Source organism: Melanotaenia boesemani, chromosome 11 (genome assembly GCF_017639745.1).
Source record: "Melanotaenia boesemani isolate fMelBoe1 chromosome 11, fMelBoe1.pri, whole genome shotgun sequence".
Lineage (NCBI taxonomy): Eukaryota > Metazoa > Chordata > Actinopteri > Atheriniformes > Melanotaeniidae > Melanotaenia > Melanotaenia boesemani.
In genome coordinates this window covers 15,483,325-15,496,652 of record NC_055692.1, presented here as the reverse complement: position 1 = coordinate 15,496,652, position 13,328 = coordinate 15,483,325, and the positions used below count along the sequence as shown (strand labels likewise).

General features: G+C 37.1%; 1 protein-coding gene across 6 annotated transcripts in view; it reads left to right on the top strand.

Annotated features, from left to right (window-relative positions):
* The window catches only part of grid2 (glutamate receptor, ionotropic, delta 2), a 539,244-nt gene that overhangs the window by 521,681 nt on the left and 4,235 nt on the right, over nt 1–13,328 (top strand). For all 6 annotated transcript variants that reach the window (XR_006011998.1, XR_006011997.1, XM_041998788.1 and 3 more), the window contains one exon: nt 6,297–6,537. Coding sequence is in view for 4 of the 6 variants with exons in the window: in XM_041998788.1 (XP_041854722.1) it covers nt 6,297–6,537 (241 nt within the window). In the remaining 2 variants the exon portion in view is untranslated. The remainder of the gene's footprint in view (nt 1–6,296; nt 6,538–13,328) is intronic.

The window sequence follows — 13,328 nt, the reverse complement described above, 5'->3', positions numbered from 1 at the left end:
TAGCCATTGGGAGTAATAAAGTCATTATAGATCTCCCCTGTGAAAGTCAACGATCTTATAGAAAGGTGATAACTCTTTACACATATCGTCTTAATGTACACTTGCAGCACACCAGCTGTTTCATGCTCAGAAGATGCACACATGTACACACCATACCCATACATGCCATTCTATATTCATGTACTCTTACAAAGGGATGCACATAACATAAAGTCATGGTGTGCATGAGTACACATCTGCACACAGGACAGCTTTTATACACAAAAAAGCTATAGAAGTCCTTTAGACACGCATTATTGTTTTGTAATTACATTTTAACTATGATGCTCACCCTGCTCTCCTCATGCATGCTGCAGACATTTACACTGAAACCATTACATATAGCATATCTTCCAGCTGACAATGAAGCATGTAATTATGTGCTAACATATGGCTGATATTAACTAACCGACTCCAACACTGTACACTGCAAGATGTACCTATACTGCATGTCCTCAAACTAAAATGATTAACTTCACATGCTACTCTTGGCGATATGTGTGATGTATTTCATGATACCTCAGGCAGCAATGTGTTTGAGTGATAAATTCATGAAGAAAAAACCCTAACAGACCTTGAAGGAAAGGGAACAAATATGAAAAAAGCAACAGTGTGCTCCTTCAAATGAATCCATACTACTTCATATTAAGATAAAGGTGGGAAAGCTGTGGACAGATTTTTTTCTCACCTGTGCATTAACACAAACTCCATCAAACTCTGTGTGAGAAAGTATATATTTTCAAGAGTGAACTGCAGTTGGGAGAAACACCTGTACATGTGTATACTGTTTAATTAATCACTCATTGCAGTTTCTTAGTGTTTATGAGCATACTGTACTGAACAGAACTGCAGCGTATTCCTTGTGCATGTGTATAGTCTTGCAAAGTTCAGCTGTATGTTGTGTGTTTAATTCTGTGACTTTGGTTTTTTTTGGGTTTTTTTTTTTTTCTTTTTGAGGGATGATGGGAGTCTTTGGTAAGACGTTGACAGCCAAATCAGAGAGCTAGACAGATGGTGTGCTGCAGGAACCCTTTGACTCAACCCATGTTTTTGTCAGGCAGCTCACACTGGCCTTTTCATGCTGCCTGTCAGCCATGGGATAGAGATAAATGGAGAACAGTGGTAACCGCTTCTGTGTATTGAAAAATGAACATTACCATGCTCACTTTTTTTTTGACATTACTAGTCACACAGTTACGCAACATTTAGCCAGTGAATATTTAGCTATGTGAGAGAAAATGAGCATGAGCTAAAGTTCTCTTTAGAACTTGCTGTTATTACTTGAGTGGAGTCAGCCTGAACACGCATAACATGTTCACACAAAATTTTATTCCATTTCTAAATTATCATGATGATACTAAGTTGTTTCTAGTCCACGTTTACAACTATTTTTAGTTTGATCCATTTGCCACCTCTAAGACAGGGTCTGGAGTTTTGATTCCAGAAAAAGAAAAAAACATCACACTAAGTATCATCATCAACATTTATTTTCCATTTTCTCCAAGTATCTAACAGTTACAGAGTCAAATCACTGTATATTTGTATGTGTCTATGGGAGCAGATTAACATCAATGAGATAAATGTATTAAATGTAAATTCAGCCAACATGAGCGTGTGCGCGGGCATGTTCTAGTCAGTACATATAAGAGTTGAGGTTTGATTCAAGGGCCCATCAGGGAAGCAGCCTTTGCATAACTCTGATAGGCCAATTAGTGCAGAATGATAGATGATGAGCTCTGCAGGCAGACAGGGTCGTAATACAGGGGCAAGAGAAAGCACTCCTGTCCTGAATCTCAAATCTGCTCTGCTGTGTCCTCTCTTAAAGACAATACATACATCCTTAGCTGTAAGACACACCTTACTACCCTCCGGTGTAAATACCTGTTTGAAATGTTTGTTTTTATGGTTTGAACTTCTGTATTTGATCATCGATTAAATTTAGAAAAGAGATTGAAAGTATTGATTATTATTTAGCTCAGCAATCTTTTGATTTGAATCTTTACCAGATGTTGAAAGTCAGTGATCTCGTAAAAGCATTTATGCTTTCCAGAATAATATTTGGAGTTGTTTTTACTGAAGAGACATCACTTTAAGAAAAATGTCACTTTTAACATGAATAAATACTCCCCTCAAATGTCAACAGTAAGCAGCTTTGTAGAATCCATCCACCAAGGCATTTACTGTCTACAATAACTGTATTTACAGATAAGTAGATGAAACAAGAAAATGTCACTGCTTATTAGCACTCCTTCAGTGCCACACAGAATCTTTTTGATATGACATCTCTGACACCTAAAAACAGTCAACTCATAAGTAGAGATAATAGGCAGCTCCTCCAAACACAAAGGGGGGCTTCTCTTGTGACAGACATGAAAAGGCATGAAATCTGACAAGAAATCTTTACAAGATGGCCAAATTCCAACCAAGAAAAGAATGATGAAATTTTTTGACAAAACAGTGCCTGGCTTGTTTTATATGTGGGATCGCTCATATTCGGGCTCATTAGCCTGTGTGTAATCCATCTTTCTGAGGCTGTCTGTCATAGCACGGGGTTGTTTGTGTGTGTGTGAAGCCTCTGTTGCCAGAGTGACAGACAAAAAGGTCAGTACTGTAAAAAGATGCAATATTTTTTTAAAGAGAGAAAAAAAAATCTTGTTTCAGCTTTCATTAACAGGGATTTTCTGTAATACTTTTAACAGGAACAAACTGCTAAGGATGCTTTTCAAATTTTGTAAGCAGATTAACTCCTTGGAACTGAATCATACCTAAAGGGTGTTAATGTTCTTTTGATCAAATGAAAATGTGGTGATATTTTTTTAAATAGTCCTAAAAAAAAGAAATCAAGAAAATTAGTGAATTTAAATATCTGTGTCACTTAGGATTCTCTTTTCAAGTTTGATGCTGATATTAGGAAATTCCCTGAGGCTGTTACAAACAAACAAAAGCATGTATCTCTTTTTAAAACAGTCAAGTGTATGATAAGCATGCCACAGATTTGTGAAGTATGTCCCTGTATGATGGATTTCAAGGGCCAAGCCTTGTGTTAATCAATATTCAAGCATTCAGTGAGGCTGTGCAAACAAACTTAAAAGGTAATTGGTCTGAGGCTAATTTCAATTCATCCTAAAGGCTGTTTAAATCTTGACAGTCTCATTCATAAAACAATATTAAAAAGAATGAAAAGGCTTTGTCCCACAACATCTGTTTATAAATGAAAACTATAGTACTGATTGTGTCATCACTCAGCAGGCAATGACGGTGGACTGAGAGGCACAGAACAACTTTTGATCACTCATCTTTTAATTAAAAGTCTCACCACAATTGAAGACATAACTATCACAATTAAAAACAAAATCAAACCAACCGTTCACCTTTTTAATATTAATATTACTGAAGCGTTTATCATTTGTTTCAGATTGCTAGTTGTAGTCAAGCATCAGCAACAACATCAGTAAGCACAAAACACAAGTTGAAGCAGGATCTTCTTTGTGGTATTTTGGTAAATATGAACAGTTTTTGATATTTTATTGGCTTTTGGTTATTTATGTCCACTCCATGCCCACACCACATACAAATACTAGTATTACTCAACAGCTGTGTTTAAACACATTTTACTTGTCATTCTCAGTTAATAATGGTATTGATATATTTAATATTAGATTCATTTTTCATTGTGTGTTGCATTGAGTATGTACAGACATCAGATTTTTTATTTCTTCTTCAATATAAGCAACACCGTTTTGTATGAGAAGCTGGCTCACAAAGTCAGGTGTGAGAGTTAGAGTTTGTCCTTGGCTAAGGAGAGTATTCACATTATTTATTTTAGTCATGTCCATGTATGGGAATAAATGAAGGATTTTCAGACGCATGAAGTTGGCTAAAAGGTCTCTTCAGCAGTACACTTTGCCAAAATCAAAAGAGATACCAGGATAGAGAGAAAAGGGGTGAAATTAAGTGCTTTAATCTGGGAAGGGTTACAAAGCTGTTTCTAAAAGGAATTGTGATTTATAGATATAATCTACAAATGAAGGAGGCATCAAAAGTGCCAGACCTTTCAAAACTACACAAAGCAAATCCCCTGAAGGAGCACAGGCCCCTCAACTCACATTTCAGTGTTCGTGACTCTACTGTCTGAAAAGCACTGGACAAAAATAGAACCCACAAGTTACTGGTTTGGTGAAAACTAGTGCTAACCAAGAACATTGAGGCTCCTCTAAGCTGACTACAACACACATTTCTGACCCTGAAACCTCCAGGAATAATGTTCAATGGTTTCTTGAAAGGAAAGTTCAAATGTATTTTAGACATTTATCGCCCTAACTCTGATACCAACAAAACACAGAATTCCACAAAAAACACAGTATTTAAAAAGCAACAGAAAACATGGGTGGTAGCAGCAAGACAATGTTCTCTGGATTAGGACTAAGGACAGGCATATGGATTCTATGTGCAAGCCCCAAATGGTTCATTTAAAAGGAAACTATGTAGTTGGCTTCAGTGCTACTTTAAGGATCACTGTCTTGCTGAGCTTGATTCATACTCTCTTTCCTGTGTTCGTTTTATTTTATTTTGTTTATCATTAACTCGTTTAATGTTTAGAAGTCTGGCATGGGAAAGACAATGGAAATGAGCTTTAGCTAGATGTCATTTATAATTGAAATCAGTTCTTCCTCTTTAACGTAGCCGAGTAACAACCAGAGCATTACCGGGCCACGTTAACAGTTTACTACTTTTGTTATCAATATAGATCCATTATGTTTTCGTTTGTCTGGTTTGGTATGTCATCAATGAAGGTATTGTGTTGAGTCTGAAGAAAGGCAGGTGCCCGAAACGTCACTTTACTTTATTACATTTTTCAGGAGCAGCTTCTGGTGTGGGGACTTTATTTGTCTGATGTGGTCTTTTCAGTCCCGCACCCAGCATTACTCTTCTGGGATGTGCATGCTATCTTCACCTTTTCTTGTCTTGAGGCTAACCTGAACTCCTGTGGGCCTCTGAAAATGATAGGCAGGATCTCTAGTTAGAATGGCATTGTCTTTCTAACCATGTAGTTTCCCAGACCCACAAGCTCAGAACATGACCGAGTATGTCCCTGCATGAGTCTGCCAAGTAACATGCTAAACCACTTTAACTGATTCACGTCAAAATGATCAATGTTTTCCTGGTTGTTGTGGATAAATATATTAGCTGCAGTGTGCATTTGCATTTTGTGATAGATTTTAATTTTTTCTTTTTGTTCTGTATAAGGAAAAATGAACTTGATAGACAGGCACTGTCACTCAAATGAGAAACTGCAGGAGGAATTTGCTCCCATAAAATTCTACAGATCATGACAGAAATCTGTTTCAGTGTGTACAATGTATGTATGGATCCTTATTAAGTTCAATTGGAGATGTATGCAGTCAAGTTTGTGACTGCTTCTTCAAAAGCACTTATCTTTGCATCTTTTCAGTCAGTTTGATGACTTTGTTTGCTTATCCTTGGTTATTTTCATCTACTTGTTTTGAATGTGTCCATGGGGTAGGTATATGTTTTTTTTTTCCTTGTTGTGCATTATTCTCTTCTTCTGTGCCCCTCATTCCATGGCAGATTACTTGTTAAACATCTGTAAGCTGGTCTCTATGTGTCTGTAGCTCTCCTCTAAACCAAAACGAACGACCCAGTTAAATAATAAGCTGAAGACTAACAGAGGGACCCCATCAACCTCTGAGCTGTATCCCCTCTTAAGCCATAAATCGTGCGACTAAAGCTAGGCTGCATAATGACATTGTGCCAGTGTACCCGCACTGTGCTGCAAAACATATTAATGTTAGCTATAATGAGTTTGACAGCCCAATATGGTTGTCATGGATAATGGCAAATTTCAACTGGCTAACACTGCCCTCAAATGGTAGAGAAGAGTTACAGCAACTACAGTAAAAGCTGCAGTGCTGGGGGTTTGTGCAATTTATTTGTGCAGATAATTTATTTCCATGGCAGTTTTTGAAAGGGGTAAGAATCTTTTTCATACTGTAATCATTTAAAGGCACTCAAACACCTTCAGTTACCTGATTGTCCTTACTTAGAATGCTGTTTCTGGCTTGCTGCTCATTCATCTGTGTATTCACTTACTTATGTCTGCATTCTATTTGTTTCATTTCTCATTTCCGTATTATATGAGGGCTAACTGTTTACAGCTTCTCTTAGTGTCTGAAGAATGCATGCATACTGAGCATGGCTCTCTGCTTACATGCTTTTGGCTATTTCTTATATCCTAGAATCCTGGAACTGCAGCAGAATGGAGACATGGATGTACTAAAACTCAAGTGGTGGCCCAAGGACAGTCCCTGTGACCTCTACAGCTCAGTCCAGACACGACAGCGGGGCAATGCCCTTGATATCCACAGCTTTGCTGGTGTCTTCTGCGTCCTGGCAGCTGGTGTGGTGCTCTCCTGCCTTATCGCTATGGTGGAAAGCTGGTGGTCACGGCGGAAGGGATCCAGAGTCCCCTCCAAGGAGGTAGGGGGATGGGTGGGATGGGATAACTAAGAAAAAGGAATGGCATCAGAGAGAGGGGTGACACAAGATATGAGCTAGTACAAAGTCAGTAGATGGATCTAAGTAATAAAAAGTAGTGCTAAAGAATGGGATGGATGGTTTAGTTTATTGTCTTGTTAAGACTTTTGTTGTCTTTACATGAGAAATATATTACCAGTCTTTCTTACAAAGACGAGTGAATCTATTAAAAAAAAACTTGCATTCAGCATAATTTCACATATACTAAATTTATATACAGGCAGCAAGTATTATACACCCCTGACAATGCATACATGAACAGTATTTGTCACTAGGCTTATGAACAGAATGTCATTCAGCAGCTCTCTTTTTGCATAAACTTTTGTATGTAAAACTTTTATTTACATAGGGAATTCCTTTGGGACATGATATTAATTTCAACTTAACCAATAATCACAATCTTAATGGAACCTTCAGCTTGGAAAGAATCCTGTCATGTTATTAATTCTAATTGTTTTTACTATTAGAGTTATCATCATATCATTAAAATGATTAAGCACTTAGATTTTTTCTGCCAAAAGCAAATTGAAAGTCTGAAGTGAATTAAGCAGCAAATTTAACTCAACTTAATTGAAGATGGTATTAATTTATCTTTCATGTTAGTCTCTCCTAATCCTCATTACAGCAGTGTCAATTTAGGATGATGCCAAAGGTACCTAACATGAAGTATGATTTAAAAATCATATCAATTAAACACATACACACATTATATAAACAGTGAGGTTCAGTTAATAACCATGCTCTCAGCTTAGATGATTTATGTTATTTTTTTTTATTTACTCAAATAACAAAAACATTCATTTTCCAGCTACTTCCATTTTACTAGAAAATCTCATGTAATGTTTAATCCTGCTTTTAAGTTGTTGATTTATTTGAAAGGGTCAACAGAGTAGTCAACCACTTCTTCCTTCTAAAAAGTCTGTTGTTTTTTATTTATTTATTATTTTTTTCCTCCTGTGTAAAAGGGACACTGGCAAAGTTAAAAGCAGAATTTAGAAACAGCCTGAGGGCCTTTTGGAGTGCTGCAGATCAAGTCAGAGTCAGAAACACTCCCCCAATAAAAAAAAAAACAAAAAAAAAAAACAAGAAAGTAATGGCAGCACTCCACCTTGTAAATTTGCAGCAGTAGCACCATGTGAAATATCCAATCAGGCTATGTGCTGATGATCACCTCAGCAGGGAGATCATTTGAGGCAATCAAAGTAACTCTGGTAACATCTTTCTCTTGTTGGAACCCTGCAGTCTACTGTGATGCAGTACTTTTGTCTACTTCTTCTTTATTTTTGTTCCATCACTGACAAGACAGGTAGCATCCTCACAGAACAAAACCCCAGATGGCAGCATGCTTAGTTGCTTTTCACTTACTAAAGTGCACATTCACGAATGAAAGCCATAGTTTTGACCTCTCTAAGTCACTGTTTTGTTTTTAAATCCACAAATGAGAGTAATTTGAATCAGCTTCCAATCCATCTCTCCACACAAACCCTCTTTGCAACCCCCCATGCCTACTGCTATGTTTACCAAAACACAGAGGAAGAAAGTGTTCACGTTAATAATTTTAATCAAAACTGTGAAATTGTAGCAAAGTGTTGCAAATTTGATATGCAAAACATGCCAGTGATGAACAGAAAGAAATGTAATTATGTGTGAAATAATATTTTCACTTTTGGTTTAGAGTTAATCATTTATGCGTCGTAACAAATTAGACCAGGGCATGAAGCAGCACCGATTAATTTTTTGCTGAAAATGTTTTTTGCCATCAGGTAAATTACTTCCGCTTCAAACAATTGCTTTTTCCCTTCGAAGGGAAGCTGTTTGATAAAGGCAGGTCAGGGTTAAGTTGTGGATAATGGCTTAAAAGAATGAATGCAGAACAGTTTCCTAACCTATTAATTGAACTGCATGTCCTTCATAAAATAATACTGTCAATCAGAAGAGAAGTTTTCTGAATAGTCTAAAATACTTCATGTATTATGGATGTTATTGCCAAGAGAGGAAAAATAATGGTCATCTTGCTAATTTTGACGATTTGGATATCTTGTGATTTTATCTAGAAATAACTGCAAGACATCCATCCCACCTCTTTATTCTTGGTGTTGTAATAATGTAAAGTAACAGGAAGAATAAATTAGAAGAATGGAAATTGTGACTATTTTTCTAACCATTTAGCAAGAGATCAGGTTACTTTACGAATAAAAGACCAATATCACAAGATTAATTTCAGGAGAAGTTTCAGTGTGAAATGAATGGGAAATGTTACATCATCAAAATGATTGCATTACTAAAAAAAGATATGTTAACTCTTTGGTGATAGTAAAGATGTAACTTGAATGGCCCTCTAAAACAAAGTGCAGGAATATACCACAGCAGAAATTACATTTGCTTTCTAGTGTCGACAAATGGGTGGTTTTTGAGTTGAATGATGTCTTTGATAAGCTGGGATCCCTTTAGTGTGCACAGGACTATATTACAAACCACTTGGAAGTTTCTCATAGCTTTGCTTACTACAGTCCAATGAATAACCTGCAACTGCTTGGAACAAATCAGCAGCAGTGGATGATTAGTTGCCTTATTACTTGTCCTCTGGGCTGTTTGTTCATTGATCTATTTAAACGTTGAATTTAATTTGCCTTCCACACTGATTCTTTTCTCCTTAGAAACAGTCAGTTCAAGTTTAAAGCCTTGCTGATGCTATGAGTGTTCAGTTTTGTAATTATATAAACAGGTGCAATAAAATCACACACAAACTTTTCGACAAGCTAACTTGTCATGTGCAACTTCCCCATTCATTATAACATAATGTGCATTTAATCTGAACGTATGCCCTATGGTGAAAATAGGAAGAAAAGTCCTAACTACTTAAATTAGTTGCTATTATACTTTAGCCATAATTTCATTTTCTACAATGCAACATCTTTGATAAATCAAGTTAAAGATATTATTTATTTTCCAAGCATGGCGCCTGACATCATGTAGGGATCTTACTGAATGTAATTGAAGCAGAGATTGTATGTCTCTTAGTTATGCTATCAGTTTTTTTGGCCCTTCGTCCACAACCACTGATGAATAAAGGCCCATTGTTTCTAATCAACTCTGAACATGTTGCTTCTAGATTATGTTCTGCAACACATGCAGCACTGGCATCCAGCTGCTTGCTAATGTCTCCTTGTTTACATTTTTTTACTTCACTCTTAAACACACCATACACCCCCTACCTCCAGCCCCCTGCTTAGTTAGCAGCTTTAATCTGTCATTCAGACCAGTAGTCATGTCTGCCACTGAGCAGCCACAAAGACGGCAAACCTTGAGCTGAACTCAAAGTCATGTTAAGCACAGTGTGGTTCAGCTGCAACACAAACAAACACACCCGCCCCCCGCTATCTTCATTTGCCAGGAAGAGCAGCCAGTGGAATCAACCCCAGACTGAGCACAGGAGTGGAGCATCGTCAGTGAATAGAAGGGACAGCAGGGATTTAAATAGTGGTAGTCTTTGATTCTCTTTGTAGTTCTTGTTCAAGGTTTTTCACATCAAGGCATCAGGCAGTAAAAGAAAGGGAAATCACTGTTTTTGATTTAGAAGCCACATGCGGACATGTTTTACAATTCCAGTTTTATGCCTTTTTTCATCAGTAGTGGTGGGATGTAATTTCTGAGTTATAATGTTATTTCTTTATTATTTTTATTATTGCTGTATCCAGTGGAGCAAAACAAATATGCCCCTATGTTAAGTCCAAGCTTATAGCTTTATTAGAATAGTTCCTTCTATGCTTCCATGGTGAAAATGAAGCTTGCTCACTCAGCTGTGATTGATTTTAATGGTTGACCCATGACATTTATCCTTCATCCTATGAGAGCACAGCTCTATTGATTGCTGCTGGTACATATCAAGGTTTGCTTAGAGCAACCACTGAGCCTAAAATGCTTCTCAGATCATTGAACAACATCTAAAAACTGACGCCTACACCTTTCCCACATCAGAATCAAACAGGCTGCATCTGAAAGTGTAACCTTCTGAAACCAAAAATCTAACAAGCACAGACTCTTCATGCAGTGATTGCCCTGTGGTGATGATGGGAGAAAGTAGCAAGGATAGGAACTTCCTTCTCAAGGTCTCCATTTTCACTCACCGCACTAGTGCTTTAATTATTTTCCACAAAAAAGTGACTCTGTGGAAATGCTGCCCTAAAGTTTATCCCATAAACATCTCTTTTTTACAGTTATATAACATCCAACACATCACCTGTGTTTATTACAAGCTAACAATTTTCCCCTTAAACATCACGACACATATTGTGCACTTATGAATTCTAAAATTCTGTCTGAAAAAGCACCTGAAAAGGTGTCATCTCATCGAGCTTTATTCATTTCTTTGAGATATTATTTCGTCTCTCTGTTCAAAATAGCCTTGTGGGAATGCCATACTTTGATCTCAAATCACCATCTGTGCAGAATGTTTTCAAATGAGTAACCAGCTGCATAGATGGTCTCTGAGAATAGAAACAGAGGAAAGTCAAGCTGGGACCACTGCAGCATGTCCTGACTCACTGGAGGAGAGAAAGCAAATTTAAGTCAACTTCAAAGCAACTAATTAGATAAATTGCATGTGCTGCAAATTTATCAGCTGGGGAAATCTATGCCTCCATATGCAATTTGGCCTTGGCCTTAGTCTTGGGCAGTAGAGTAAGTCTAGTTGTGTTTAAAGTCATCCAGCTTACTAAAATTAATAAAGTGAAGCAAACCATAAAGTTTGTAATTAACTCTGACTGACGCTTTGCTCTGTGTCAGTTTAAATATAGAACTTGATGTCTTCCATATTACTGTCATGGCAAATGTTGGAACCGCTTGAGATTGTCATGCTGAGCCAACAGCATGTAGCTCTCTGTGCAGTTTTACAAGCTCCATATAAAATAGGAGAGCTGGTGACCCACAGCTTAATCATGGACATAGAAGACTTGACTTAGTATGATGTACAGGCACTAGGAAGGTTTATTAGGCATGCCGACCTGTCATGAGGACTGCTTCCAACACACTGAGCTATTATGTCCTGTAAGCGTTATTATAGTTTGTCTATGTATACAGTTCATTATCAGCCATGTGGTAATTTACATGCTTTTCACAGCAAATTCACAAATGTAAAACAAGTTATTTTGTTAAAATTAGAAGATGGATCTCCCTGCTCAGAGGTGATTGTTGAACAAGATATGTGTATTTTTTTAGAAATATGTATACTTAAAGTAAATTATTTTCAAGCAAACTATCAAAGAGATCATAATTTATCCTGCCTGGAAAAACAGATTCCCCACTATGACCACTTTCACAGCACACACAAGTGAGTTTGCCCTCTCACGTGCATGCATATGTCTAATTTCTGCCTTATATTTAGCCCACCTATTTCATCATGTCAAACTTGCATCAAAATAACAGGTGCACAGATGCACCATGTCATGAAGCCCATTAATGCAATCTGATTTCTTTGTTTGGTTTGCTTTAAAAATGCTTTATGATCTCAGCCAGTTTTTCATTCTTGTCCATTCCTCCCCTCACCAGCTGCAATCAAGAATTTGGTTGTATACCTCTCAATGATACATGAACTGTCTAAGTTGGATGTGATTTACTTTTTAATCAGCAATTACTGGTGCAAATCATTCTACATGACTACATTAATCCATCAAATTGTATGGCCGAAGCTACTCCACCATATGTCCCATACATGCATCCATACATGCTCTCTGCACATAACCCACAATTCTCAGTTCAAACACTAATAAAACTAAGCAGTGTTTGTTTTTCTGTTTCTTGTGTATATACTAAACATGCACAGTCACATTCTGTATATGTGTGTACATGCCTTGACATTCATACTGTATGCTGCAATGCTGTGTTAACTGCTTTTGACTGTGGGCTATGTGTCAGTGTTTCTGTTTGTGCTGTGGTTCTGTGTCGTGGAATGGCTGGCATTGTTATCTATGAGCCCGCTTCATGGTGTAAACTGTTTGCTTATGAGTATTTCTATCGGGCTTACACACTCACAAGCACAAATGCACAGAGACACATAGTTGACTAATGTGGGGAACCAATGATAAAAATTGTATCGTGCTTAGCACATTTGACAAGGATATTATGCACAGAATAGAGAAAAGGGATATGTGTGTTAACAGTCTCCCTGTAAGAATATTTCAGGATGTGATAGTCTTTCACTTACAGTACATCAGTTGATAATTACAGTAATTGATGTATTCTGGGTTTATTTTAATTCAATACAAACTACAAATATGTTGACTTTTTAATTCCTATGTATCATATGTATTGTATATTTACTGTTCTGAGAAGCATCTGCACTCATTTTGGGAGGGTGATAAGGTGGGAAAGTATAATTGTAATTATAGCACTGTATACTGTAGCTGATGAAAAGTTCATAAAGATGTTCTTAATGCTTTGTACAAGCAATTCCCAGATGAGTGTCTGAAGCCCAACATCCGTTATTATGAGGGTGGCTGTATTGCTTTACCCCTTATGTCCTATATATGTTCAAACAGAGGTTTGTATGAAGGAGTTCTGTCTTTGGAATAAACCACATTTTTCAAAACCCAAAACGTAGAATGAGTTCAGATGAAATGACCATTGTCAGAACTCTTCCATAATGGTAACATCTGTGGTTTTGACCATTTCTGATATGCCATAAAGTCCATGTAGAATCAGCATGAGGAGAGCTGGAGTTTGTCTATCAGGTTTCT